This window comes from Psittacula echo (genome assembly GCF_963264785.1).
Source record: "Psittacula echo genome assembly, chromosome: 16".
NCBI classification, from domain to species: domain Eukaryota; kingdom Metazoa; phylum Chordata; class Aves; order Psittaciformes; family Psittacidae; genus Psittacula; species Psittacula echo.
The window spans coordinates 1,856,926-1,883,009 of record NC_137752.1 but is presented as its reverse complement, the minus strand read 5'-3'; the positions used below and the strand labels follow the sequence as shown (position 1 = coordinate 1,883,009).

Genomic DNA, 26,084 nt, shown 5'->3' with positions numbered 1-26,084 from the left:
ACATGGTGACAGGCTGGTGACACGAAGAGCCTTTAAATCTCATCAGCCTTTTCCAGAGCTGACATTCAACGATTGCTCCTTTTCATCTTCATCCGAAATGCTTTTAAAGCTCAATATTGTCATCTTGTTTGGCTTCTTCCCACACTGTATCTGCACTTAGAACTGCCCAGTGCTGATGGAGAGGTTTATTGCCAGCAGCTATTGTGCTAAAATTGTGAGGAAAACCAATTTCTAGTCAGCTTTTGTTACTGTCTCTAATGGGAGATATTTCTTTCTCACTAAGAACTTGTAAGTGCGTTTTAGTGCCAGATGCAGTGCTCTGTGGCTAAGAAATATTCGTCCTTCCAGGGTTCAGCAGCATAAATATTTCTGCTTACAGACATGTGCACATGTATGAAGGACGGATGCTTTCCCAATGGTGTGGGTTAAACCCCCCAAAACAAACAACTCTGAAAAAGAGCAAAGCCCATTGAGCCTCAGACCTTGCTCTCTGATGCCCGGGAGCATGCCCTGTACAGCCTTGTGCAGGACTCCTGGCTCCAGAGCTGTGCAGCATGATCAGGTTAAGCCCAAGGTTAGTTAAGTAAATCCAAAGCCATTGTTGGCTGTGCTGCTGAAGGAAGCCCTGTGCGGGTGCGTAGAGCAGGGAGAGTGTCTTCTGCTGTGTCCGTGACGTGCAGGTTCTCCAAGAGCAGCTGGTGATGCTCTTTGGAAGTGCATCCAGCTTTGGAAGTAAGCTTTGTTCAGCCTGTAAGCATGCTGAAGCAGAGGGCACTATGCCAGGCATGGCTGTGCCCTGCTGAATGAAGCTGGCATTCACACCCCAGCAATGGCTTTGCCAAGTGAGCTCCCAGGGGAGTACATGGCTTCAGAGGGAGCAAGTTTGGAGAGCCTGGATTGGGCTTTTAGTGGGAGGAAGAAGACAGAGGAGGAATGTTCATCTCTGTTGCAGGGAATTAGGAAAGACTGAGGTGAAATGCGTCTCTAGATGACACCCATGCCCTTCGCCAGCACTGCGGGTGCCTTTTTATGTGTTGGCGTGATCCCCCATTCCCTTTTGAAGTGAACCCTCCTTTTGAAGGAGGATGATTTCCAAGAAGTACAGTGGGTGCTGCTGATCTGGTGTGTATTGGTGGGCACAGAGGGCACTGAGATTTGCTTTGGGGCCTGGTGGCTGCTTTTCATAGAATAGTTAGGGTTGGAAAGGACCTTAAGATAATCCAGTTCCAAGATCATTCTAGTTTTCTTGAACAGCTTCTAAGATCTGGAACAATTATTCCACCTTTTAAGGCCCTTTTTGTCCTCTAAGCTGCCCTGTTTCCCAATAGCAACTCTTAGGGAGAGAAAGGAGTGCAGCTGAACCTGCTAGTGCAGATATTAATACAGTCATGTTATAATTTAATCTTGGTCCCATTAAACACACTTAATGATCAGAGAGTTCTTCACTTAGTTTAATGGACACTTTTCCAGATGATGGGGCTGCAAGATCAGACACTTGTTATAAATGTCTGTTTATTAAACAATCTTTCTTCCTAAAAGCTTCTGCCTGGCCAGAATGAATATAAATGGAGAAGATGGTGCTTGCAGCTCAGTCTTTAAGGAAATACCGAGTAAAACACTGGAGCCTATTCCTGTTGGGTTTTGTGTGTCTTTATATAAGAGACGAGAACAGGCCAAGGCAGGTTATTTAAGGTGTGCTTTTTACTGTAGATGTATGAGGCGGTCGAGCCTTGCTGTCCATGAAATAGCATCTGCTCTCAGACCGGCTCCTGGAGCGGCTGTTTCCTTCCCAACAGATGATTTAGTCATGGGAGCTGAACCAGAAGCTGGTGAGCAGATAAGACCAACAGTGTGTAATAACCTGACTTAAAATGCTTTTCTGTGGCTTTAGTTCAACTTCTGCTCCTGACCGGGTGTGCTCTTTCATGTGTATGGCAACGGGTGTCTCCTTTTGAGGGGAATTTTAGGGATATTTATGTAGAAGAGGCCCCTGCAGCCTCTTTCATCAGGAGGACAGTGTTTAATGCAGTCATCTGCACACCTTGCTCCTGTATTTCAGAGTACACAAAGTGGGTAGGCACCTGACATTGTAAGAGACCTTTGCCATTGCGTAACTGCTGTGTTTAAGGCTCTTAGGCACGCTGTGCCCGGTCATGGTGGTGCTCTGGATGATCCAAGCATTGCACCTTCCTGTTCCTGTTAATGCCTTGATGCTTTTGGCTGAACGCGTAAACAGAGAGACTCTGTTTGTCACGTCCATGACAGCGTCTGAGCACAGCGTGAGCCTTGACTTGGGCACTGCACATCACCAGGGACTCCTGTTTCCTGGCAGAACTTCCAGCTGCAGCGCACTGTTGATGGGTAAGCAAGTTTTTCTCATTGAAGTTAAAATAAGAAACGTACTTGAAGATCAATGGTCTGGTACAACCCCTTGTTCTCGTCCTTCCCACACACCATGATGAGGCTGTCACAGACTCCATGGAGTTCATGCCTGATTTCTGCAGCGCATTGTGAAGTTCCTTTTATACGGACTTGCCATTTTCTCTGTCTTATATAATGTATTACAAAATGAAGACAGGCAGAAATGGAGAACGGATGGCAAATGGTACCTCGCATGATCCCGTGACCCTCGGGAGGGGAGAGAAGATGTTATTACTGTGAGACATAACCAGCAGAGCTGACGGAGAGCCCCAAAGCCCAAGTTTCTGCTTTGAAGATTCATCTTTTCTAAAAACATTCAAAAGAAATCTATATGAAAAAAGTTTTAAGAAGGTTTTTAGCTCATAGAATCACAGAATAGTTTGGGTTGGATGGGACCTTAAAGATCGTCTGGTCCTAACCCTGCCATGTGCAGGGACACCTTCCAGTAGCCCAGGTTGCTCCAAGCCCCATCCAGCCTGGCTAAATGCTAAAATTCTCCACATTTGAAGCAGAAACGGAGCCATTTAATAAGCAAGCACTGCCTTGCAGTGTGACTGATCATTTCCTTAGGGTGTTAGTGCTTTAGTGGCACAGTTGCTGCAGAAATGTCACACAGAAAAGGCCCCGAGTCCTTTAGAGCTGCAGAGTAGGAATCACTTTGGCATTTTGAAAGTCTCTGTGAAATTGCTTCCTGGAGAGCTCTGCCAGGGAACCCGGGGAGGTGTTTTGCAGCAGCGAGGGAGCTGCCTGTACCTCCCGGCTCATTAAACACCGTAGTTTGTCTCCAGCCGGATTGCCACCAGCTCCTGAAGGCACTTTGCAGCTGGGCTGGAAATAGCGTGTGCTGGAAGGGCTCAGGAGAGGCTGCGTGGGGAGGCACAAGGCGCCTTTCCAGCTTTTCCTGCCTGTCAATCCCTTGGGAAAAGCTGAGGCGCATCCCGGAGCAGGGTGTTCCCCAGAGCAGTGTTGTTGGATGATGCGCACAGGAGCTGGGGGTGAGCGCGCTGCTGATGCCTGCCCTGACCTCAGCCACCGGGTGAGGACGCTCAGAGCATCCCTCTCCTTCCTCTGGGTCTTGGCTCAGCCACCTGCAGAAGAAGGGCAGCAAGGGAAAGGTCTTGGTCTCAGAGGGGACCTGTGGGAGTCAGCCCCTTGGGAAGGCTGGAAGGAAGAGCTGCCATGGTAATTATACCACAGGACATGGAATTACTGCCTCCTCCTGCCCAACAGCCTGAGCACAGGGACGGCTCCCGTGCTGCTGCTCCTGTGGGTTTTGTGAGCAATACCCAGGGATGCTCACAAGGTGTTTTCTGATCCCCATGGGAAAAATACTGCACAAGCGCTTAAAGTAATAAGCGTTCTACAGTGCAAAGATGATAGCAGCTGGGAGGCAACAAATAGCAGCTGCTGACAGTGGGGGGCAATCACATTGCTCTGCCAACCCGTGCTCCGGACCCCCCTGCTCCTCCGGGCTGGGTTTGGGTCCTGCCCTGGCACCTCCTCTGAGCTTCGCTGCCTTCCTCCTTGCTGCCCGCATTGCTCTCCTCCCTGTGCAAAGCCAAGGCTGACTCATGCTCTGGAAGGCGCTGCCCGTCCCTGCCGGCACCGGCTGCCAGCTCTGCCTGGGTGAGGGCTCGGGCGCTGCTCTCATTAAATCTTGGGAAGCAGATAGTGACCCCATTATGCACTCACCTGGAAAAGCGGCTGGGCCGTGCCTGGGTACTGTGCTCTGCCCGGAGACTTTTCATGCTTCCCTTGCAGATATACAGCTAGATTTTACCCAAGGGCTTTTAATTTCCTCACTGGCTTGAGCAGCTGTGACAGGTATACAGATACCTTCCCTTTCTCCTCCAGCTATTTTAGCCTGTCGTCAGCTTTGTTAAGATACGGGAAGAGATTACGAGTCGCTGTAAAGCTTCAGGGGCTCACTGCTGTGCTTGTAAGCATGTGAAATGCACCACAGGAATAGGAAACGTGGCGGAGGTACCGTGGTTTCATAGGGATATCTGCTCAGCATCTGCTTGGGTCTGCTCTGCTTCTTTTTCTCCCCGCTAAGCAGTCCCAAGTTAACACACTGGGTTTGCAGCTTTCGTGTTCGTCGCTGATGAGCCACACTTAGAGAGGTAAAAATGGGTTTGCAAAGGCTGCGATGACAGTTCTGGGATTCGGCGTGCGAGGCTTTTGCATTGCCTTTATATAATGGCTCTTGCCAACAGTCCAGGGAATTGGGGAGTTCCTTGGCAAAGGGGACCTGATGTCCCTCCTCTGGGCTAACCAAGAGGAGAATTGGCTGCGAATCCCCTACATCCATCCAGGGCGTACCCATGGGAAGACCGGCGGAGTCCCAGGCAGTCAGAGCAGTGGGTGCCGGGGCTGGTGTGGGTGCTGCTCATTGCACCGGGCGGGAGGGAAGCTGCAAAGCATGGATGTCTATTGCTGGGTGATTTCTGAACTCCTGAGTTCTGAATGCTGAATTCTCTGTTCTAAATGCTATGAAATTGTTGAAATTTGAAATGTTAATACAGAGAACTTGGGGAAGAGGCAGAAATCAAAGGTTCTTCTGGTAGCAGACACACCATTTCCCTCTGGGCTTGCAGCCTGCCTGCAAGCTCCGTATGTATTTTCTTACTTTACATAATTTTTCCATCTCTCTCCCTCAGCCCAGCTCTTCAAAGGCTTCCTTCTGTTTCCAGCTCTCTTGCTGCTGCTAAATATGCCCTCCTCTCTGCTTTCTAAAGCGCTGCTCTTCCCTGAAGCGCCAGTGCTCCAGTTTGTCAGAGGAGTCTCCCAAACTGCTGAGGAGATGCTGGGCGAGGAGGCAGGGAGCTACTGCCAGGTGCTGTTCAGTGGCACTGCCAAGAGTAAATAGGGGAAGCAAGGGCACAAAACGCAGCCAGTTAATTCCTGCCTGTGCCATGCAAGTCTTTTTAGTGCCTTGGAGTGCCTGGTGTCTGCTGCAGCACTGGTGGCTCTGTGATGGTGTCAGGGAATATTGGTGTTCCCCTGCTTTGGGCTCTCTCCTGTGGGTTTCTTCCATTTGCCATGGTGCTGAGCACCCTCCAGAAGCACAGTGGGGCTGGAGCAGCTCCCCAGGCCCACCTTGGTGGGAGATGCAGCAGGGAGGACTTTGGAGGTGACTCCCTAAGGGTGGATGTGGCTGCAATGGGGGCATTGCCTGCAGCAAACGTGCTTCGGTGGAGACTCCCAGATGGAGAGAAGGGCTTTGGTAGGGTTGGGGTTTTGGCAGTAACCTCCGAGCCCTATTACCATTCCAGCCAGCTGCTGTGACGACAGAAATCCCTGCCGTGTGTGAACTTTGCCTGAAATGCTTTTAATGACAGTTTAATAATAACACTTAGCGCTTGGTACAGAGCTTCTCCCCCCTGGAACTGAAATGCTTTACTGCAAAGGGTAATGACCATTATCCCCCGTGTTCACCGGGGGGGCGGGAATAGCTGGATTTTATTTGTGCGAATAATTATAACGAGTGGAATTAATCAACTTTTCATATGAATAGTGTTGCTTTTTAGAGACAAACGTCAGGAAAGAGTCCTAGATACAAAGGCAAACTCACAGGGGTGTAGATCCATCTGACGGCTTCTCGGGGAACTCGTCAGTGCCTGTGGTGCAAAGGCATTAACCCTGCCAAGGCAGCGTGCAGAGGGAAGAGAAAGCACTGAAAGTAAATGCAAGACAGCACAGTATTGACTTACTGGTGCCCTAGATTGTGGTGAGCAGGCACTGCAGGGAGCTGCTGCTTCCTAGACCTCAATCTGTGTTGCTCCCTTTGCATTTGCCTCTCCAAGCTGCTCAAAGCCCCATTGCTTAGGAAGATTATCCCTGTTCCTAAATGTGCTCTGGGTCTTGGTGTGTTGCAGGTAGAAATGGAGAAATTCCACTGAAATAATTATCATTGCCACTGAAATAATTGTAGTTCCTTAGCTGTAGGACTGAAAGAGGCCATATCTTCTTAGGAGCTCTGGCAAAATCACTGCGGGTTGGGTTTTTTTTTCCCCTCCTTCTCTGTCCTGCTCTACATCCCCTGTTGCTTCTTGGCCCTCTTCAGACTGCAGGCTTGCAGGGGAAAAAGGGCTATGTTCTGGTGCTGAGCCCAGGGAAACAGAGGCTTGATGGTAATGCGCGTGGTGAAGAATAATGCCTCTCTGCGCTGTGACTGCAGGTGGGAGAGTCACTGAGATGCTTTCTTGTGTTGCTGCCCTGCTGCTCACAGCCTCTCATGGGTTCTGTTTGTGGAGATGCCAAGACATGGGTTCACCTGGAAGAAAACTGAAGTCCTGGGAAATCCTCCCGTTATCTTTGGCAATTGTTGCTGAGGGCCCCTGCTCGCAGGCACTGCAGGGGAGAGGAAGGCAGGAGCCAGGATCCATCAGACACAGAGCACTACAAGAGCTTAAATGCCAGTCACATTTGCGAGTCCTTGGAATTGCAAAGTGCTGCTGTGGACTTGCCTGGCCCTCATGTGGTGTGGAGCAGTGTGCAGGCAGCACCGGGCTGGCTGCTCAGAGGGATCCACGTCTCTCTTATGGGGAGCAGCCTCTGGGAAGCCGCAGGTCACCAGGATGCCCGTCTCTGTGGACAGCAGGTAGGAGCCACCATCCATCCAGCCCTGGACTTCCCCAGCCTCTTCAGGAAGGCTCTGATCCTCTGTGTCTTTTAAACCCTGGTTTTCATGGCACAGCTCATCGCTGAGAAAGATCTGTTGGCTCTCCGCAGCAGCTGAGGTCCTGCTGCCATGCTGGCGGCCATGGGCCAGAGAAGACCTTCCCCTCCAGGCTAATGGAAGGAGAATGGAGATAAGGTTTTTAAATGGATTCTGGATCAATACAAACAGTATTTTCTAAGCACTTTTATTAATAAGTACACACATCCTTGCTGCCCAGAGAGGACTCCCAAGCATCTCCTGTATATTCTGATAAGCTCTGCAATCTGAAGTAATCAATGTATTGGTATCGGATTTTTGACTGTAAAAGGAGCTGAACCTCTTTGGATTCAACCCTCTCATTAACTGCACCTGCTGATCAGTGGTCAAAAATATGGGCCCACGGACCTGTCTTGTTAGGAAAAGAGTAATTTGGGCTGCTCTTGTGCACGTGGAGTGGCCAAGGGGTCTGTGCTGCCACCACATCCCTATGTGGAGGAGCAGCACCAGCACCCCACAGGGGTGGAAGGGCCAAGTCCTACATGAAAACGGAGGGTGGATCATCAACGTTATTTTCTTTTTGCTTTCTTTTCTTGGTGGCAAATCTGTTATTTTAACTGAAACAAATGTCAGAGGGAAAAAAATATTCTACTGAGGAAGCAGGAGCTCTGCCTTCTGCGATGGTAACGTCGCATTGGAAAAGAGAACAATTATTAAACAGAAATAGAATGAAATCATTACATTTCCCCAAAAACACTGCTGTTCCCAGCCAGCTCTGTTGAAGGGGGTGCTTCTAACGGTGCTTTATGCAGCTTGGTGCTAGCCTGGTTGCAGAAGCCTTGCGGAGGAGCGTGGAGTTGTTTTTGCAGGGCTGTGCGTGAGCCTTGGCAACCTCAAAAGCCTTGGCAGCTTCTGAAAAGCTATTTAGCAGAATGCATGGTGACAATGTAGGGCATTCCCCAGCCAGCAAAGGGCAAGCTTCTTGAAAAACCCTTCAGCAAATGGCTGGGCCAAAGAGGTTTGTAGCATTTAAGGTATTAGCAGTGTTTGAGGGTTCATTAAGCCATTAATGTCGTGCTATTGCAGTTGTTGGGGTCTTAACATATAAGAAGTGACTGTGGTGGTAATAAAATTGCATGGGACCTCGCTCGTCCTTGGAGTTATTAAACGAAGGGAGGTCAGGATTGCCCTGTAAAGGCAGCGCAAGCACAAACCAGCCTGATGAGGAGCAGTGGAGGGTGCTGATCCCCAGAGCTCGGTGTTGGTCTGGATGGAAAGGTCATTTCCTTAGAGCTGCCCAATGGGTGCATAGAACCCAGGGGTTTACTAGAGAGGGAATAATGAGCCTTAATGGCTTCTGAGCTCAGAGTCCCTTAAATTATCACTGTATTTGTGTGACTGTAGCCCCTCCTGTAGAGCAACAGCTCTGCTGTGGCTGGTGTATTGTCTTGTGAGATGCTGATGTGGTTGAGTGCAGATGTTTGCTAGCAAAACGTGCTCTCCTATTCGAGTTACCTTTTGTGGTGATGGAGGTATCTTTATGTATGTAGTTGATGCCTTTCAGGGTGCCTTGTGAAGATTTTGACATCTATTTAACTGTCTGTTCTTACAGGAGGCTTTGCACACCAACACATTCGGGTTGTATCTCAACAGAACAGACTGGTTTGCCAGAATAATACGGAAAAATCCCAGCCCCTTTCTGTTTCATCAACTAGTTATGCTGGACTAGGTCGTGCTTTATTAATAGTAAGTTCAATAGGTGCTTAAAAGGAGTGTTGCTCTGAAAGGTACCTGGATAAAAGCAGACTATTTAACAATGCAGTTGCAGTGGGTTCAACTAAGACTAATGGAAAATCTGCCTGTTCCTAACTCTTATTTTCAGGAAAATGATTACCACTGCAATTGCTGCTCAGCAATTCCCAGCCACCACCAGCCCCCGGCACAGCAGTGGTCTCTGCATAATGCAGACACTGAAATGAGACATCAGCACTTTGTAATGGGCTCTCCAACTCAAATTAAGCAGTGATTTCCCAGCTTCCGGTTGGCATTCAGTGAGCTGGGTGAATGCTTCTGGACCAGAGAAGTTCTTGTTTGCTCTTTGATGTTACATTGATCGTGTTCTGTTGATTTTCACTCCAGATTCCCTTGGAGAACAGGCTGTATGAACAAGGTGCTCGATGTGGAGCTGACCCTCCTGTACCATGGGGTGACACAGGAAGTGTGTCCCTGCAGAGCAGGCTCACTGAGCCATGCTTCAGGTTACCTGTACAGCCACGGCTCTTTCTAGGAACATTCTGTTTCCCAGCAATGAACGTTCTGGATGTACTGAGTGATGCATTGTGCCTGGTGTGTTATTTGAATTTAGGGTGAGCATTTAGCAGCCACGAATGGGCATCACCAGCCCTGGGGACCTGCATTAGTCATAGATGTCTTTTGTTATGGAGCAGCCCTTCGCTTTCTGAGTTACAGGAAAGCATCTTTACCTGTTCAGTGTGATCTTTACCCTTTGCCATCAGTGCCCTGGCTTTCCACCTCCCAGCCAAGAGGACCAGGGAGCTCCTCCCGCACTGCTGTTGGCTCAGTGACCCAGGCAGCTCCAGGTTGCCTTTGCTCCAAGTTCCTGCTTTACTCCTTCTCCTTCACCTGCTTTTAGTGGCACAGCAGCTCTTGGTCACTGCCTGGGAGGTGGCTTGGGAGGAGAGATGCTGCTGGGGGTTGTGGGTCTTTAGGTGACCCTGCATTGGATTGCTCCCCTCTCCTGGTTTTCCTGTCTTGGTTTGTGTCTAAATGCTTAGCAGAAAAGGCTTCTTCATGTAGAGGTTCCAGCAGGTGGGAACTGTGTTTCTCAAGGGGTTCTTTGATGTGGGTTTTGTCACCTTCTATACAGCTAAAGTGTGACAGAGGAGTATTCATTTTCTGTTAAGATTCCCCGGGTATTTCCCTAAAAGTGCTGCTGCTTGATGGCCTTAATGCTGAGAGCATGATTTTCATATCTGATCTTTTCATATCTAATGTCAATCCTGAAATTGAAATTCTTCTGGAATGAGGAATACAGCGCAGTGTAGAATTTGCAAATAGATCCCTAAAAGAGAGACCTGATTGTCCCAGTCCCAGTGGCTCCTGTTTTGCAGGAGGATTTGCCAGACCCTGACCTGGGCACAGTCCCATCCAGAGGGCTAATAACAGCAGTAATCACATTTGGGGCTTGAGAACACCACCCTGAAGTGAACAGATATAGAGCAATAGGTTGAAGATGAAGCTGAAGCAAACCATGAAGCAGGAAGGAATGACTGTCTTAGTAAATGAATGCATTGAGCTAATGAATCATTTTGAGGCAAAAGGAGAAATTAAATGTATGCTGAAAGCTGGCACATTAGTAAATGGGCTGTGGGTTTTTATCCATTTTATATTTCAAAATGCTGAAATAAAGTATATCTTACGGTGAAATCCCATTAAGAAATAATGCTCTGAGCAGGGAAACAAGGATTTTGTTAACAGGAAACAGGGACTTGGTTTCTCTTCCCGGAGCAGCCAGGGACTGATTGCCTTTGTGCCAAGGGGCAAGTCACGGTTAGGTACTGATCTTAGGAGGAAGAACAGCATTGGCATGTCATGGGGTGGTACTGGCGTGTCATGGGGTGCTGTGCACGCTGCAGCACCCCTCATGATCCCCTTGAAGATACTTGTTGTTGAAGGGTGCCATCAAGCACAAGCAGGAGCAGGTATAGACTAGTGGCATCCCCAGAAGAGGGCAGGATGCACGACCACCCCTTTGCAGTCCCACCTGCACACTGGGGCCCTTGTGCAGGACTCCCCTGGCCGCTGTGAATTCCCTTTTCTGCCTGACATCTTCAGGACTCAACGCCAAGCACACCCAAGGAGCATCAGGTTTTGTTCTCACCTGAAGAGGGAACACCAGGTTGTTCTGGGACATGGTGCGTGCCCCTCTCCGGGCACTGTTTAGCCTGGCCAGGGGAGCAGCGATTGAGCCCCTGGGGCCGCTCAGAGGGAAGCAGCAGCAAGTTGTTCTTTGCTCAGTTCACAGCGGGCACGTTTAGGAGGGGACCCTGCTCTGCTGCTTTGTGTCTGCGAGCCAAGCGTGCTGAGTCTGTTCCCTGGCATGCAGTCCACGCACCGCTCTTCACACAGAGGAATAAGATAAAATAGCGTCCTCCCCCTCACGTTGCTACTTAAAACCAGGGATGGGGAAAAAATAATCCCTCAGCCCCTGCCCTGCTTGTGGCGATAAGAGCAATGCACTCCTCTTTTTAAAGGAGGCAGCCAAGGCAATTACGTTATTTAATAAACAGCCATTTCAGGGCTTTCTGCATTGGGGATGTCTTCTCGGTCCTTTTGCACCAAATCCGTTGCAGCAGCAAGGCCAGAGAGTTTGCCTCGACTCCCCTCACCACCAAAATAAATGCACAGGGCAGGATTGTTCCACTGAGCAGCCGTGACTGGGGAGAGAGAAGAAGGAAGGAGATGGTACGTGCCGACAGCTCTAAACTGATTGCGGTGAGGATTGCTATGTATGAGAGAGTTCAGGGGGGAAAGAGGAGGAAGTCACAGAGGCAGCCAAAGCTCGCAGGATGGCAAGAGCCAAGCTGAAGAATTCCCCCTCTGAGAGCAATTCCCATGTAAAAACCGTCCCACCGGCGACGACAGAAGATGTCCATGGGGTGAGCCCCTTGTTACCGGCTCGAAGGATGGGATCCATGGGGAGTGATGTCGGACAAAGGTATTGCAGGACTGCAGTGGTGCGTGGGGCTTTGTGGGTGGGGGAGGCAGCACCTTTTGTCTTTTAAATGAGAGGGAAAGGATTAGTGCCACCATGGGCTGGAGGGGTGGTGGATCAGATCCTCCTGGTAGCAGTGTTAAAGAGCCACACCAGCTCCAAAGTTGTATTATGAAATAGGTGGCTGGAGCAGGAGAAAGCCAGTTCCTTTAAATTGTTTATAAGTGCTTCTTGGCTTTTCATATGCCCAAAGCATGTCTGAATGGCAGCCCTGAGACTGTGGGGCTGCCACAGCACACTGTTAACTTGCATTGCACCTTATCTGTGCAGGATGGCTGAAGCTTATTTACACGGCTAACGCCACAGCATGCGCTGTACATAAGCACCATGTTTGCATGGCAGAAGAGATGCCTGGTCCCCCATCTGAGCAATTACTTATTTGTAACTGTAAAAAAACTAGAAGCTGCCACACAGAATGGTGCAGCCTCTTCCTGCAAGCACACAGCTGATGTGTACGGGCAGAAACAGGCTGGTTTTCAGGAGGATGAAAAGGCTGTACATTGCACTTGGATTGCAGTGTTTCAGAAGGTGACAAATCCCCTAGTTGTGATGAGGATGTAGATATGTCAGTAATTCAGTTCTTGTTCTGTTCATTCCATTTTCTGTTTGCTTTCCCCCCCCATCTATTCCGCCTTTCCACCCTTCTGTGCTGTCTTCCTTCTTGGCAAAAGCTGCCTCCCCTGTGATTGTGTACTGTATATCTTCTAGGATGTAATTTGGAGCTGTTTCTAGCTCTGGTTTCCAGTGCAAATGAGCACTGTAGAAAAGCTTCTGCTCACGGTGAATTCTACTCATTTGGCTTCAAATTGGAAGGAATTGACGCCCCAGCTTCACTACCTTGGTGTCATCTCACTGGTGGGATGGGGGGAAGATGGCAACAAGCCAGGATTAGTGGTGCGGTCCCCACTGGGGAAGCCAAGGAGACAGCTATGTGTTGCGGGAGCATGGCAGGAGCATTGGTGTGGTCACCACCCCTGTGCCAGGTACATGCTTTAGTCTCCAGGACGGGGAGGCAGAGTCCTGGTGTACTTGCAGAACAGGAGTGCATGATGTCTTGGTCTGATGTGTGGGGTGTCAGCTCTCCAGATGGCACTGATGCCGGTTCTCTGGTGAGCAGACGCTTGGATCCTGTGTGCCATTGCCTTCTGACTTCGTGAGGCAAAGGCTTACACATGTGGAAAGCTGCAAATGGGCATCGTGTGGGTGCGTTGGAACCAAATCCCTGAAGCTTGTGTGGTCTTAGCACGTTTTGACAAGGGATCTGAATCTTCTCTCGGTGTTGATCAGGCTGCTTGTGAGCTGGTTTTGTGTCTTGCTTTCATTGCTTCAAAAAGACATCAAAGATGGACTTGTCCTGGAGGTACCTCTATCTCTGAAGGCATATCCTAAATACTACTGTTGGCAAAGCCTTTGCTTCCCCTCTGTACCCTTTCAGGTACCGTTGATGTACCCCTCTTAACAGTGCCACTGTTCAAATACAGATGCACTGGGGCTAGAGAAAGACTCATGCTTGTAGCTGGGGAACTCTTCCAAACTCATCCCAACCACCGCTAATCAGCTGTGATCAGACATATAAGAGGGGCTGAGTGGGTTCCTGCCCAGGGAGCCAAACCTTCATCCCAGGGCTGACCCTCCTTACCCCTTGGTGGAGAGCATGGCACAAAGGAGGGATGCTGCAAAGCATCACTGGATCAGGGAGGGCAGGGGACAGCAATTCCAAGAATCACATAGCTGCGGTGTTTCAGTGGACTCTTGTCAGCATGCCAAGTGTGCAGAGCACACCAGGATGCCTCAGGGCTTTATAAAAGAACCCAATCCCCTGGGTTTCACTGGAATCTCAAGTGTTTTGCTGCAGTCTGAGAGGTAGAGGAGTTGATGAAACACTTTTACACTGCTCTGACAGTGGGCAGAGGCACTGGCAATGTCTGAATTCCCAACTGCCAGGCTTTCCTCGTGCTCCGTGCGCCGCTTCCCAACAATTGACTTGGCAATTAAGAGTAAGATCTGTGCACTTCTCTTTCACTGCATATGCAAGCAACAAAGGCAGGAAGATTGCTTAGGAAATGATGAATAGTGCTTGAGATGCTTCGTCTCCTCCAAAGCCAGACAGAAGTGACGTTATCAAGTTAGCAGCAACAATTGTCACTGGGAGTTGGGAGTGAAATTGCCAGGTGATGGTGGAAGAAGATGCTGTGATACAGGATGTTCTCAGGGATGCAAATGAATTCTCTCGATGACTGAAGTCAGTGAAGTTTATTCTCACTTACTTTATTTATCTCCCTACTCTGCCTCTTAGTCATTGCAGCATCTCCAAGTTTTTAGGGGTTCTCAGTCAAAACAGAAGGAAAGTATTTGAATTGTCTGAAGAGAAACCACTTCACAGCTGTGTATTATTCCACTTTTGGGGGCAAAAAAGGGGAGTTCAGGGCTGGCCCTGGGGACACTTTCCTGTAGGTAGGGAGCTGTGGGCAGGGTGGGACCAGCCCAGGCTGCTCATGTAGAATTGGCTCCATTGAAGATGCTTGGAGCTGCTGCTGTACATCAGGGGCTGCTCTGAGAAGGGGATGCAACCAGGGCAGCATCCCGGGGAGGGCAGGCTCTACCATCAGACCTCCTGCCTGGGTACCAGAAGTCCCCTGGCACACAGCAATCATGGGGCTGGAGCAAGCCATGAGAGGTCGAATCTTTCCCTTATGGACTCTTCCTGAAGCAGGTTGGTCCCGTTTGGCTTGTGCTGGGGGGGAATTCGATAGGGAACAGACTCACAGAAAGCCAAGTGCTGCGCTGGGCTCTCCATCGGGCGGCTCTGTTTGGGAGGAAGCTGCTGGCAGGCATGAGCACATGTAAATATGTGTTTGGATCCCGTTTCATGGGGGGTGATCTCTCTGTGATGCAGGAGATGTGGGCTTAAAAACACAAACGTTTTTACAAGATAATCGTGTCCTGTTTATGCAGCTCTGCTGGAAGTGGAGGAAACTGTGTCCGCTGCCTGTCCTGGGGCACACTGATGCTCTGAAGGGGTTGCAAACAATGTATGTTGTAATGAATGTTGAAGCCATGCCCTAGACCCTGGCAGTGCTGTGTGTCCCCTCTCTGCCCCATGTTTCACCCTTGTCTCTTTGAGTCGCGTTTGCTGAGTTCCGATGGCCGTAAACCTGAATTGTGGGGTTTGGGGCAGGAAATGAGCATTGCAGAAGGGCTGAGGTTGGAGAGGACCTCGGGAGGGCTCTGCTCCAACCCCAAAGCTGGACTAACTTTAAAGCTGGCTCAGCTGGCTCGGGACCAGCCCTTCTGAGGTCTGAGCATCTCCCAGGCTGGAGATGTCGCAGCTTGATCGCTCCCAGGATGAATGATTGTTCCCTTCATCTTGTACCTGTTTTCCTTTTACTGTTCCCTCTTGTCCTTTTCCCGCATGCATCCGAGAGGAGGCTGACTACACCTCACCCGTCAGGGAGCCAAGGGCAGCAATTAATCCCTTCCTTTCTCTCCTTCGGGCTGCACATTCCCACCTCCCGCAGCCTTGCCTTGTCTCTTGGGTTAAGGTATTTTTGACAGGAATAAATGGGGCTTTGTTTCAGCCGTGTTACAGCCAAACAAGGTGCCGGGAGCCTCTCGGTGACAAATGGCAGCACTCTGCTGGGGCGAGTTTAATGCAATGTTTCTTGGAAGTAAAACACTTGAGGGAATGAAGAATCACCTGAATGTGTCTGAAAATGCAGTTTCTGGTGATGATTGTTCCCCCAGAAGGCAGCCAGGTCTTGCTAAATGTGCTCTCATCACCCACCACCCACACACAAGCAGTGGAAAGGTCCAGTGTGGCCACTGAAACCATTATAACCAGTCTGGCCTTGCAGCCAGGTTTCCCAGTGATGGTGCCCGGGTGCAATTCCCCTTGCTGTTGAGCCATTGCTGTGCTGTGCTGCTGAATCCTCACCCGGGGGGGACCATCAGCAGCTAACTTCTGTTTTCTTCTTATAATTTCTCTAACAGAAGCTTTCTCCAACAAAGAGCTTTAGGCGATGCCTCTGTCTTCAGTGAGCGGCATAAGCTCCTTTGCCACTTCAGCTTTCAGTGAGGTGCTTTTGTGCAGGAGGAACGCTGTGGCAGGGACTTCCTCTGCGCCTGCCAACACGCGCGGTCCAGCCTCGATTCTTCTGCTGCTGCTCTTGGCTGCCTGCAGAGGGTTTATAGCAGAGGTGCTGACACTTGGGGGTATTGGTTTGGTTATGGGAGGATCTCTGTCTGTGCCAGAGCTTGCTCCTGCACATCTCTGTGCTGGGACCGTCTGTGTCAGGGTGTGAAGGCAGCGCTGCCGTGTGTCCCTGGGGCGGGCAGGAACCAGCATCACTGCAGGCAGGGTCCCTGCCTAAGCCTTCATGGAGGAGACCTGAAAGAGGGCCCAGGGGGTCCAAAGGGTTTCACTTACAAAGTGCTTTGGCCTTGATCCACTTTCCCTCAGGCTGGGCTGGGAGCCCCTCACAGGGATGTGTTTCTGGTGATGGGGATCTCTGTATGGAGAGCATTGAATCCACATCAGGGTTCGCTGTGTGGCTGTTAGCTGACAGGGTGTTGATGCTCTGTGGTGGTTGCCCAGTCTGGAGCATGGCATCTCTGAGCCTTTCACCAGCAGTAACTGCACTCTGGTCTGCTCTTAAAGCTGGGATCCAGCCACCCAGCCTGCTGCAGGTCCGTGCCCAGCATCCCCATTGGAAGGTGCTCACTGAGCATTGCCTCTTCTTGCAGTCTGGGGTGTAATTTCCTTGGGTTGTTCTTCCAGTCACTGTTGTACAGCTCAAAGAGAGGGAGGTATCACTGCTCAGACACCTTTTGACATGGGTATTTCTTTCCCAGTAGCAGTGGGTGCTGCTGTGTGATGCTGGGCATGTTTCCAGTGAACCACTGCAGAAACCAGGCAGGGTGCTCAACTGCTGCATCCATTATAAGGGCAATATGCAAGCGCCCTGCTTGATCCTGATGAACAGGAAATGATCCCAGATGCCGGCTGCCAGCACAGCAAGCTGACAGCAGGAGTCCTTTGCACTAAACAGAGCCCTTCATAAACCCAGCCAACGATTCCATCCCAGGCTGCAGCATGGGCGCTTGAGCCCGGCTGTCTCTTGTGCTTGTCCGGGATTTGTGCTGGACCCCCGAGCTCTGCTCATCCTCTGTGTTTTGTACCCACTCTTCTGCACGGGGACAAGACCCACATCACCGTGTCCCACCCAGGGCTCAGCTCCGAGCTCCCTCCTGCAGGTTTTGGATGCATTTCAGTGGCTGGTCCTGTATATGTGGTCCCCATCCCTCAAATCCCTGTCCCCAGGCACCCTTTGGCAGAACGTGTTTGCATCCCCAAGCTGGCAGCACCGTAGCAGCCTCCTGAGGGGAACAGGCTGAGTTTTGGAAGCCTAAAAGCTCCTCCCACGGCTGCTGGTAAGATGCCAGCACCGCTGAATATCTCAGTGCCCTATATAGGTGCTGATATGCAGACGAGGCACCTAAGCTAAGGATTCCTGCACTCAAAACACAGATTTGGGCTTCTGCTCTATTTTAGGTCACTCATTTCCATCAGGTCCCATGAGGCTATGGGGATTAGCCCCTTCCTCCTCCTCTGGTGAAGGCTTTCCTGTTGTGGTAAGAGCAGGATGCTGCCACCAGCCATTGGGTGATGTGAGACTGTGGTACAGGGGGGTCTTGCAGCCCCATCTCCAAGCTCATGCTTCCTCTGCAAAGCTCAGGACTGCAGGGACTCATTTAGCTCATTAGGAAAGGCAGGGAGATGTGCCTTAGAGCAGCCTCAGCATCTGCAGGGCCTTTCTGCCCAGGAGCCCTATGCCTAGCCTTGGCAGCACCTACTCCTCTGGGAGAGCCAAAACTTGCTGGAAGGTAATTGCAGGCAGCGTCGGGAGCTGCCGGGCATTGGGCTGCGTGTCTGCTGCAGCAGGAAGTGCTGGGGTTTGGCACCGTGCCTTGTTTGTTTCTAAACTTTATCTCCGTTGTGATGTAGATTTTGCAGAGGAATGCCAAGGAAAACCGCCCCTGGGATTCACATCACCTTGATGTGCTGCCTGCTGGGGAGGAGGCAGCGGCGCTCACGCTGCCTGCACGCTGCCTGCCTGCACGGCAGCTCCGGTGCCAGTGATGGGAGGGTTTGTTCGTGTGGCACTTCTTCAGCTTCAGTGTGTGCTGGAGCAGTCGGGGGCTTTCATGGGCTTCCTCCAGACTGGGGGTGCTTGAGCTGGAGTCCCATCGCTGGGGTCATCCCTGCTCCATGCAGGGAGATGGGCAGACTCGTGTTTGCAAGCAGGACGCATGCGTCTTCGTCTCCCTTTCCCCTTCCTCTTGCTCGTTCCTGCTCTCCCCCTCTTTGCTTTCTTTTTTCATCTCCTCCCATCTGTCCTTCTCACATCAGGCTATTTTTGGGGGATGAGTTTCTCACTGTCAATATGGTAGGAACCGTGGTGCATCTCCTGTCTTAGAGGATGAGCACTGCTTTGGGTACCCTTCCCAAGCGATTACATTGCTCAGTTCACTTTAATCCCCTGCCTTGCCCCTCTCTTGGAGGTGTTTTGAGACTGAAGGCTAAAGGGCACTTAATTTGAGGGCTCTATCCTCTGGGATGCAGGAGGGAGCCATCAGGTTTAGTGCCCTTTAGCCCCGGTCTCAAAATGCCTCTGAGCCTTGCAAGTGGTCCTTAAGCAGCCTGAAGCCAAACGTGGTGTTGGCAGGTCATTACTTGTGCCTTTGTAACTCCCAGGGGCTTTTAGTGAAGGGTTATTTCTTTTCTTGGCTTGGAAACGATGGCTGTAAATTGAATGGGAAATGCACGACCAGATGTGAATTTTTAATACCTTTCATTTGCCAAAATACCTCCCAGAAAAATCAGGAGAGAGCAGCGAGGGCGCGGAGCCGGCAGGGAGGGGGCAGATCTCTGCGAGCTCAGCTTGAGCTGCTGCTGGGCTTTGCTGCTCTCTTCTCCATCTGAGCATCTTGGAGCACTTGAAATGCCCAGAGAAGCTGTGGCTGCCCCATCCCTGGCAGTGCTCAAGGCCAGGTTGGACACAGGGGCTTGGAGCAAGCTGCTCCAGTGGAAGGTGTCCCTGTCTGTGGCAGGGGTTGGAACTGCATTGGGCTTTAAGGTCCCTTCCAACCCAAAGCATTCTGTGAACCACAGGGGCAGTATTTAACCTCAAATTATCTGCCTGAGGCAGATGAGGTAAATGCCACCCAGATCCCACAGCATCCTGGTACAGCTGGGGTGCCAGGCAGGAGCTCAGTGTCATGGTTTAATGGTTAGAGGTCTGGGTACAGCACTTCTCTCCCAGACCATGGACTCCAGAGGGGAGCGAAGGTCGGGCTCGGTGCCTGTGATGTAGCTGTCTTCCATGGGAAGAATGAGATGAGTTGAGGTTTGTCTGCACAGGGATGCTCAGGGAGGCAGATCTGGATGAAATAAGAAAGTGTATTTAAAGTAGATTATCTCAAACATATTAAAAGCCAGCATAACCTTTGTGGCTCGGTTAAATAGCTTTAATTCTGTGTATTGTAAATCTACTCTTTCCTTCCAAGGGAGACTGTGCACAAAAGGGTTCGTGCCATTGTGCTAATCCTCTCTAGCAGGAAACCTGGAGTAACTGTCGGGTAAGTGACACTGCAGACAAGTGCACAAAGGCTGGGGTGGAGCTGATGAGGAGCAGTGCAGGGAGGATGCTTGTGCAGCCCCTCTGGAGCTGGGTTGGCAGCGCCGCTCAGGCTTGCACCTCTATAAAGTTTTTGTTAGCAGCAAAGCAGCTGTTTTTCAGGTGAGATTTGGGGTGATTTTTAGTTTTCTTCAAAAAAATGTCTTCTTTTCTCAGCAGTTAGACTGTTTATGAGAATTTGGGTGCCTGGTGGGGAGAAGGAGAGGTTTCAGTGCAGCATCTCAGGGTTGCTTCTTCCCCCTCCGATCAGTTCATTCGTTGGGAAGCTAAGAGCACCTATAAAAAGGCGCTTTAACCACAGCGCAGAGTGGCCAAAGCCACTGTTGGTGAGGTTTATGGTCCGTCCGTCACTTTGGAGTCCCTTTTATTCATGTTGCCTGTTTGTGAGTGAGGTGTTTACTCCCATTGTGAGTGTGTGATTAAATGTGCCGCTGCTGTTTGGTTTTCAGGAGTGTTCTTCTACCTCGGGGAGCAGCCGAAATAAGCCCTTGTTTGTGCCGTGTTCCTGGTTGCCAGCTGGCAGTGTATTAGGAGAAAATCAAATAATTTGCTGTTTCTTTCCCATAAACACCTCTGCAAGGCACAAAAAGCTCCTGTGCAAAATGGAACATGAGTGGAGGGGCTTGAGCAGCCCCTGCTGCTAATGTGTGATAATCCAATTTGGCAGGAGGGAGGCTGAGCTGGCGAGCTCCTTCCCAGGGCTGCGCTTGCCTCTGGTTTGCAGCTGGAGGAAGCCTGGGTTCTTCGTCATTAATAAATGCCAGGACTGCTCTGGGGGATGATGGGCCCGCTTGGGGCTTGTTGTCACTGGGATGCTGGCACAGAGACTGCTGGGGTACGAACTGACTTACTGCTCCGTGATGGGTGCACAAGCAGGATAACAATCAGCAGGGCAGGGGGGAAGTGATTGGAAGACTCCACCTCCTTCATGAAAGTAGGTTTTATTAATAAACCTAGTTTGAGCTTTTTTCCCATACATTAAGGCCAGGTTGGACAGGGCTTGGAGCAACCTGCTGTAGTGGAAGGAGTCCCTGCCCGTGGCAGGGGGTTGAACTAGATGATATTTAGATTCCCTTCCAACCCAAACCATTCCATGATTCTATGAAGATGACTTTGTTTTTGCGAGCAGGTTATTTGTGGGCAAGGCTGGGTGAGCAGCACCAGTGGTGCTGGGCTGCTTGAAGGAGCACTGTGGCTCCTTGGTGGCAGAGAAGCCTCTTGGGCTGCCTTGGAGCCTCTTGTCTGAACAGAAGCACGTCCTCATCCTGCACTGGCTCCCTCAGCTCCCTCCCTCAAGGCCCCAGCATCTCTCCCAAATTGAGCATCATCTCCCATGGGTCTCGTGGTTCTGATGCTGGAGGGAATCTGCTGATGGTGTCCCCTGGGATGACGGCTCCATAGGCACAGGCTGTGCTCTCTGCAGGCGTTTCAGCTCCAGGGTGATGAGTTCCTCCCTGCAGCCTTCTCAGATAATGAAAGAAGAGTAGTAGCAAAGTAAATCATGTCGCGGGGAGGCTGCTCTGTGTGCCTTGCAGCTGAGGGATGAATTAGCTTTCCTTTGGACTCATGTTCTAATTGAAATGTGAATTTATTGCTTTTATTTAGCTTGAGCTATGCTGGAGTGCTGTGGACTCATAAAGCACAAAGCAAAATCAAAGAGAAAGCCTTCCTGTGCTGCAGTTGACCCCTGTGCTTTGATTATATGTCTCATTTACCCTGATCCATGTTAAATAAGGACAGGAGAGAATGCGGCACTGCTGGGCAATGGGAGGGAGGGATGGGCTCAGGGCTTGGGCAGTCCCAGCTAACACCAGCAGTGATGGGGACCACGGTCATCGATGGGGATGGATGTGTCTTGAAGAGAACATCCTTTGTGCAAACAGATATTTTTCCTTTGCAGCTGCAATTGCTTTTTTGCATAGCACTGTGCTGCTGTGTGCCTGTGGGATGTACAGTACACGAGCACAGCCCCTTTCCCTCCCACTGCTCTTGTACATCTCTGTGTTCTTCTTCCTCCCCCTGCTGTGACCCCCCGCGTTACCCTCATCATTCCTTTCTATTCTCTTATTTTGTTATCCCTTCTCTGGTGATCACCTGTGTCTGTAGAACCAGCTCTGCGAAGGTGTGCGTAGGAGAAACACAATGTCAGCTTCCTAAAAACACCCCAACCAGCATCTTTCAAACTCTGATTTCTCTGTACAAAGTGTGACACTGATTTGAGACAGAGCAGCGATGCAGAGTGTGAGGCTCATTAAAAGAAATATAGAAAGGAAAAAAAGGCATAAAAGGTGTTTTTATCCATGGAGCTGAGTCCGTAAAGAGGCAAAGCCACCAGAGCATCACTGGGACCTCAGTGGGGACATATCCCAGGCACGGATCGTCCCCTGGCCGAGCACTCGGGCGGTCGCTTGTCCCTTCGGCGCTGGCATTCCCTGTGTCCCTGCCTGGCAGCTGTTCGTTCCCTCACCTCCTGTGATGCTCTCGCTCTGTAGGCCTCACGCCGAGGACTTCAGCGTGGATTCCTCCTTCTCACAGTAAGTGGACCGCACGCGTTGCCCTGCGCCGGCGCTTGTGGGGAGGGGATGAGGGCTGCTGCGGCACCCCCGGCACTCTTCCATCAGGGAAAAGCCAACTGTGTTCTCCAGAGAGTGAGAACCTCTTCCAGCTTGGGGTGTTTGTGTGGTGCATGCGTGCATGGTGTCCGCTGAGCCAAGTAGTGGTAGATGAGACATTCCAGGCCAAGCTGGATGTGGTTCGGAGCAACCTGGTGCAGCTGAAGATGTCCCCATTGGGGTTGGACTAGATGAGCTTTGACGGTCCCTTCCACCCCAGACAGCTCTGTGATTCTACTGTGGGCAGTATCTGCTGCCAAGACTAGTGGTTGGCCTTTACTTTAAATGGGTCGTAGATTGTTCTGCTTTTCAGGGAGCTGATAAGCATGAGATTCATCCTTCACTGCTCTTGGTACTAAGGAGTTGTGCATGGGACCAGCAAACCCTTCTGAAAGAGCAATGGTTCCCACCATGGGGAGGGCTGTGCACTCAGAGACACACAGGTTTCTTGGGGAAGAAGTGATATCCTTAGCAGCAAATTGGTGATTACCCATTAACGATGAGCTCCGTGCACAGACCCTAATTAAACAATCGAGATTCATCAGCAGAAGCAATTATAGGAGCAGACTCATGAGTTTCAATCTCCAGTGTTGCAAAACAAACAAGCCAAACAAAGCAGTGTGTTACACCATTGCCTCTTCTCTTCCTGGGTTGTAATCTTCTTTCCTAAAGCCCTGAGCCAGGGCTCCCAGCCTTGGGCAGCCCGGGATGGAGCAGTGTGTCCTGCTTCATCCCCGGGCCAAACCTGTGTTTTGGGGAGCACAAGGTGCTGCTGGGTCCTTGCTGTGCTGCTGGCCCTGCTGTGCATCTCCACCACTTGCTCTTAGGTATTGAAGGGATTGGCATGGAGAGATCTTCAGCCCCTGGTTGAAAAAACCCTCCGTGCTTTGTTTGGTGCCTGAAAATGAGCTCTGTACCCGCTGCCTGCGGTTGGAGAGGGATTATCGCTGCCTCCAGGGAATAAGGAATTGATAAAAATCCCATTTCCAGTGCAATATCCTCCCTAATAAAATAACAAAAAGAAGTCCAGCAGCAGATTTCTTTTCTATCAGTACAGATTCATGAAGCCTTTCCTGCAGTGTGTGTCTGGGGTGGCCACTGCCTTTGTCCCAGCTCAGCAGAGCCCTTGTGTGAAGCCAAGTGTGGTCTTGGGGACAGATTTTCCAGAAGTGGCTGCTTGGAGCTTGCTTTTCATCCCAAAACATCAAACTGCGGTGTTAATGCTGGAGCCAGGATGACATTACCTGCATCCCACTGTGTTTAATTTGCTGCAGAGTGGTTATCGCTCCTTTCTTTGGGCAAGCATCACACTCCATAATAAAGCAGGAGAGGCTTTTTTCCCTCCATGTAGTCCCACAGTAAAAGAAACAAGTTTCTGAGCGGGCCCTGGGGCAACATGTGCCACAGCAGCCTGGTTCCCAGTGCAGGGCATCCATCCGTGTGGGTCTCAATTTGCTAATGGTTTGTGCCTCAGCATGTGCTCTGCGCAGAGCCCGAGCAGCTCAGCAAACTCATCCCTGCCTCTGGGAGAGTTGTGCCTTGAGTGCTCCATCAGTCTGGATGGGTCACGCAGGCAGCCTGACCGGGAGGCTGGATCCTGCAGGGCTGCAATGGGCTGCATGTGAGAGGCCGATGTGGGACCTGCTGAGCACCTTGGGGCTCGATGCTTCCACGATCTATGAGGATTGTCAGAGCCCCTGTTGTGGCTGGTCCTGCACGGTGCAGGGATGCAGGGACAGTGGGGCTGTGGCAGGAGATGTGCCCCTGGAGCTGTGCTGCCCTGTGCAGTTCTGAAGCTGTTTCTTGCACGCTCACCAGCGCTGAGCCAGTGGAGCCTTGCTGAAACCCACAACCCTCCTCCTTTGAGTAATTGTTCAATTACTGCTTATTGAGCGTGGGGGCAGCCTGTTCCCTGTTTTCACTTTGGCAGGCACCTGGGGTTGCTATACGCTCACAGCTGTACAGCTATTCCCACTTCCCATCTCAAAACATGCGCCGGGAGCAGCTCATCTCGCCGGTGAGCTGGGAGCTCTGGTGGGAAGAGCTGTAGCTGCCTCCCGTCCTCTGGATAGGTTGAGGATGGCAAATGCATAGATCCTGGAGGTGGTGTTCAATACACAAAGCTTGCTCAGTGACATCTGTCTCGCTGTAGCTTCAGTACCCAATTGCTTGTTGTCATTAGAAAAAGTCGAAAATTACCATTAAGAAAAGGTGGAAAAAAGCAAAGAGCATCTCTGAAGGAGGTCCGGAGGGTTGGCGGCTGCTGGAGATCTGCCTGGGTGGTTTGTGTGGCTGCTGTCAGCAGGTATCTGAGCCTCAAGCTGCATCTGGTACCCACAGCCCATCCCTGATGATCCTCCTGGGCCATCAGCACATCTCTTTAATTCCAGACTTGGGCACAGCCACATTCCTTATGTATTTGATCCATATGGTTTTGCATGGAGCATGCAGAGCTGTCCTCTGGGCTGAGCTGGAGCGGTGGGATGAAGCGGGATCTCACTTGAGGCTGCGCTGCCTTGGCAGGGGTGGGTGATGGCACCCACCAGACTGCAGAGATTTCTGGGGTTATTTTTGGGTTTTGGGGGGTTTTTTCCCCCCAAAAAATATCTCAGCAGGATCTTTTTTACATCTCACTACATGATGAAGTCTCTTGAGAAATTTCCTGGGACAAGAACAGCATTTCCCACCCAGCCGGAGTGTGAGAACAAGGACGGGAGCTGCAGAGAGATGCCAAGATTTTTCTTGTCTTGTGCTCATCCTGGTCTTGCATCTTGCACTTTTCCGAACAAACTATTCTGTCTTTTCTTTTTGATCTCATCATTTTACAACAAATTGCCCCTAATCCTAGATTAAAAAAGTACAATAAATAACAGAGCAAAGATGAAATTGCTCAGGCGTTATGAAGCGCGTAATAGCGGTAATTACACTTCCAAGCAGAGGGCTTGTGACTAGACTTGTACTCTGATGATTATCTGCGTGGCCTGAGGGGGGTCAGCCAGCGTGAAGCAGGGGGAGTGGGGTGATACCTGCTCCCTTCCTGCAGAGCCTGCTGCTGCCTGTGCCCCTTGGTGCTGCCTGGGCTGGGCTGGCTCCACACTGCCCGGCTGTCAGGAGGGATGCTCAGCCATTAAGAGGGATGCTCTGCTGTCAGGAGGGATGCTCTGCTGTCAGGAGGGATGCTCCGCTGTCAGGAGGGATGCTCCGCTGTCAGGAGGGATGCTCCGCTGTCAGGAGGGATGCTCCGCTGTCAGGAGGGATGCTCTGCTGTCAGGAGGGATGCTCAGCCCTGGCAGCAGGGAGGGGACAGCTTGAATGGGACAGCTTGTCTGAGCTGCTCTGAAGGCAGAGCCTGTCGGGATGTGTGCTTTAGGGTGATAACACAGTCAGAGTTTAGCTTGATTTTCATTTGAAGTTAATTTCTTGACAACAAAATTAAAGGGTATGTTTTAGATGATATCATCTCCTTCCCTCAGCTGGAAATAGAGCAGCTTTGATACTTTTGGGTGGTTGCTGCTGCCTGGTAAAAGCCATCACTCATTCAGCTCTGGGGTGTTGGCTTAACCTGGTGCCTGCAGAGTGGGTGCCAGTGCTGGACCACAGCAGCTCCCAGGTCCTCATCATGCTGTGCCCTTGCTCTGCGCTCCCTCCTCCTGCAGACAGAAGCCCTATGGGATGGTCACACTCAGCAGGGCATTGGTGGGGCCATGGCTGTGGACCCCATTCAGGTCCAGGGGCTCAACCCACTTAGCAGCAAGGGCAGGTTGTCTGCACAGGAACATGTTCTTTCTACTTTCTGTTGTTCCTTCATCTCTTTGCACTGATAAACACCTCCTTCCCCCTCCCCATGACCTGCTTCAGTTGCTTTCCAAATGTTTCTTCTTCCTGCAGCCATTAAGATG

The 26,084-nt window shown here is 50.8% G+C and overlaps 1 protein-coding gene across 4 annotated transcripts in view; it reads left to right on the top strand.

The window, feature by feature from the left end:
* Positions 1-26,084, top strand: part of KCNT1 (potassium sodium-activated channel subfamily T member 1) — a gene marked incomplete at both ends in the record, with an annotated part of 75,477 nt that overhangs the window by 23,598 nt on the left and 25,795 nt on the right. For 2 of the 4 annotated variants that reach the window (XM_080630749.1, XM_080630748.1), the window contains 2 exons: positions 11,671-11,819; positions 22,066-22,107. The exons of the other annotated variants lie outside the window; for them this stretch is intronic. In XM_080630749.1, the coding sequence (XP_080486875.1) occupies positions 11,671-11,819; positions 22,066-22,107 (191 nt within the window). Of the gene's footprint in view, positions 1-11,670; positions 11,820-22,065; positions 22,108-26,084 lie in introns of those variants that run through there. 4 annotated transcript variants of the gene reach the window in all.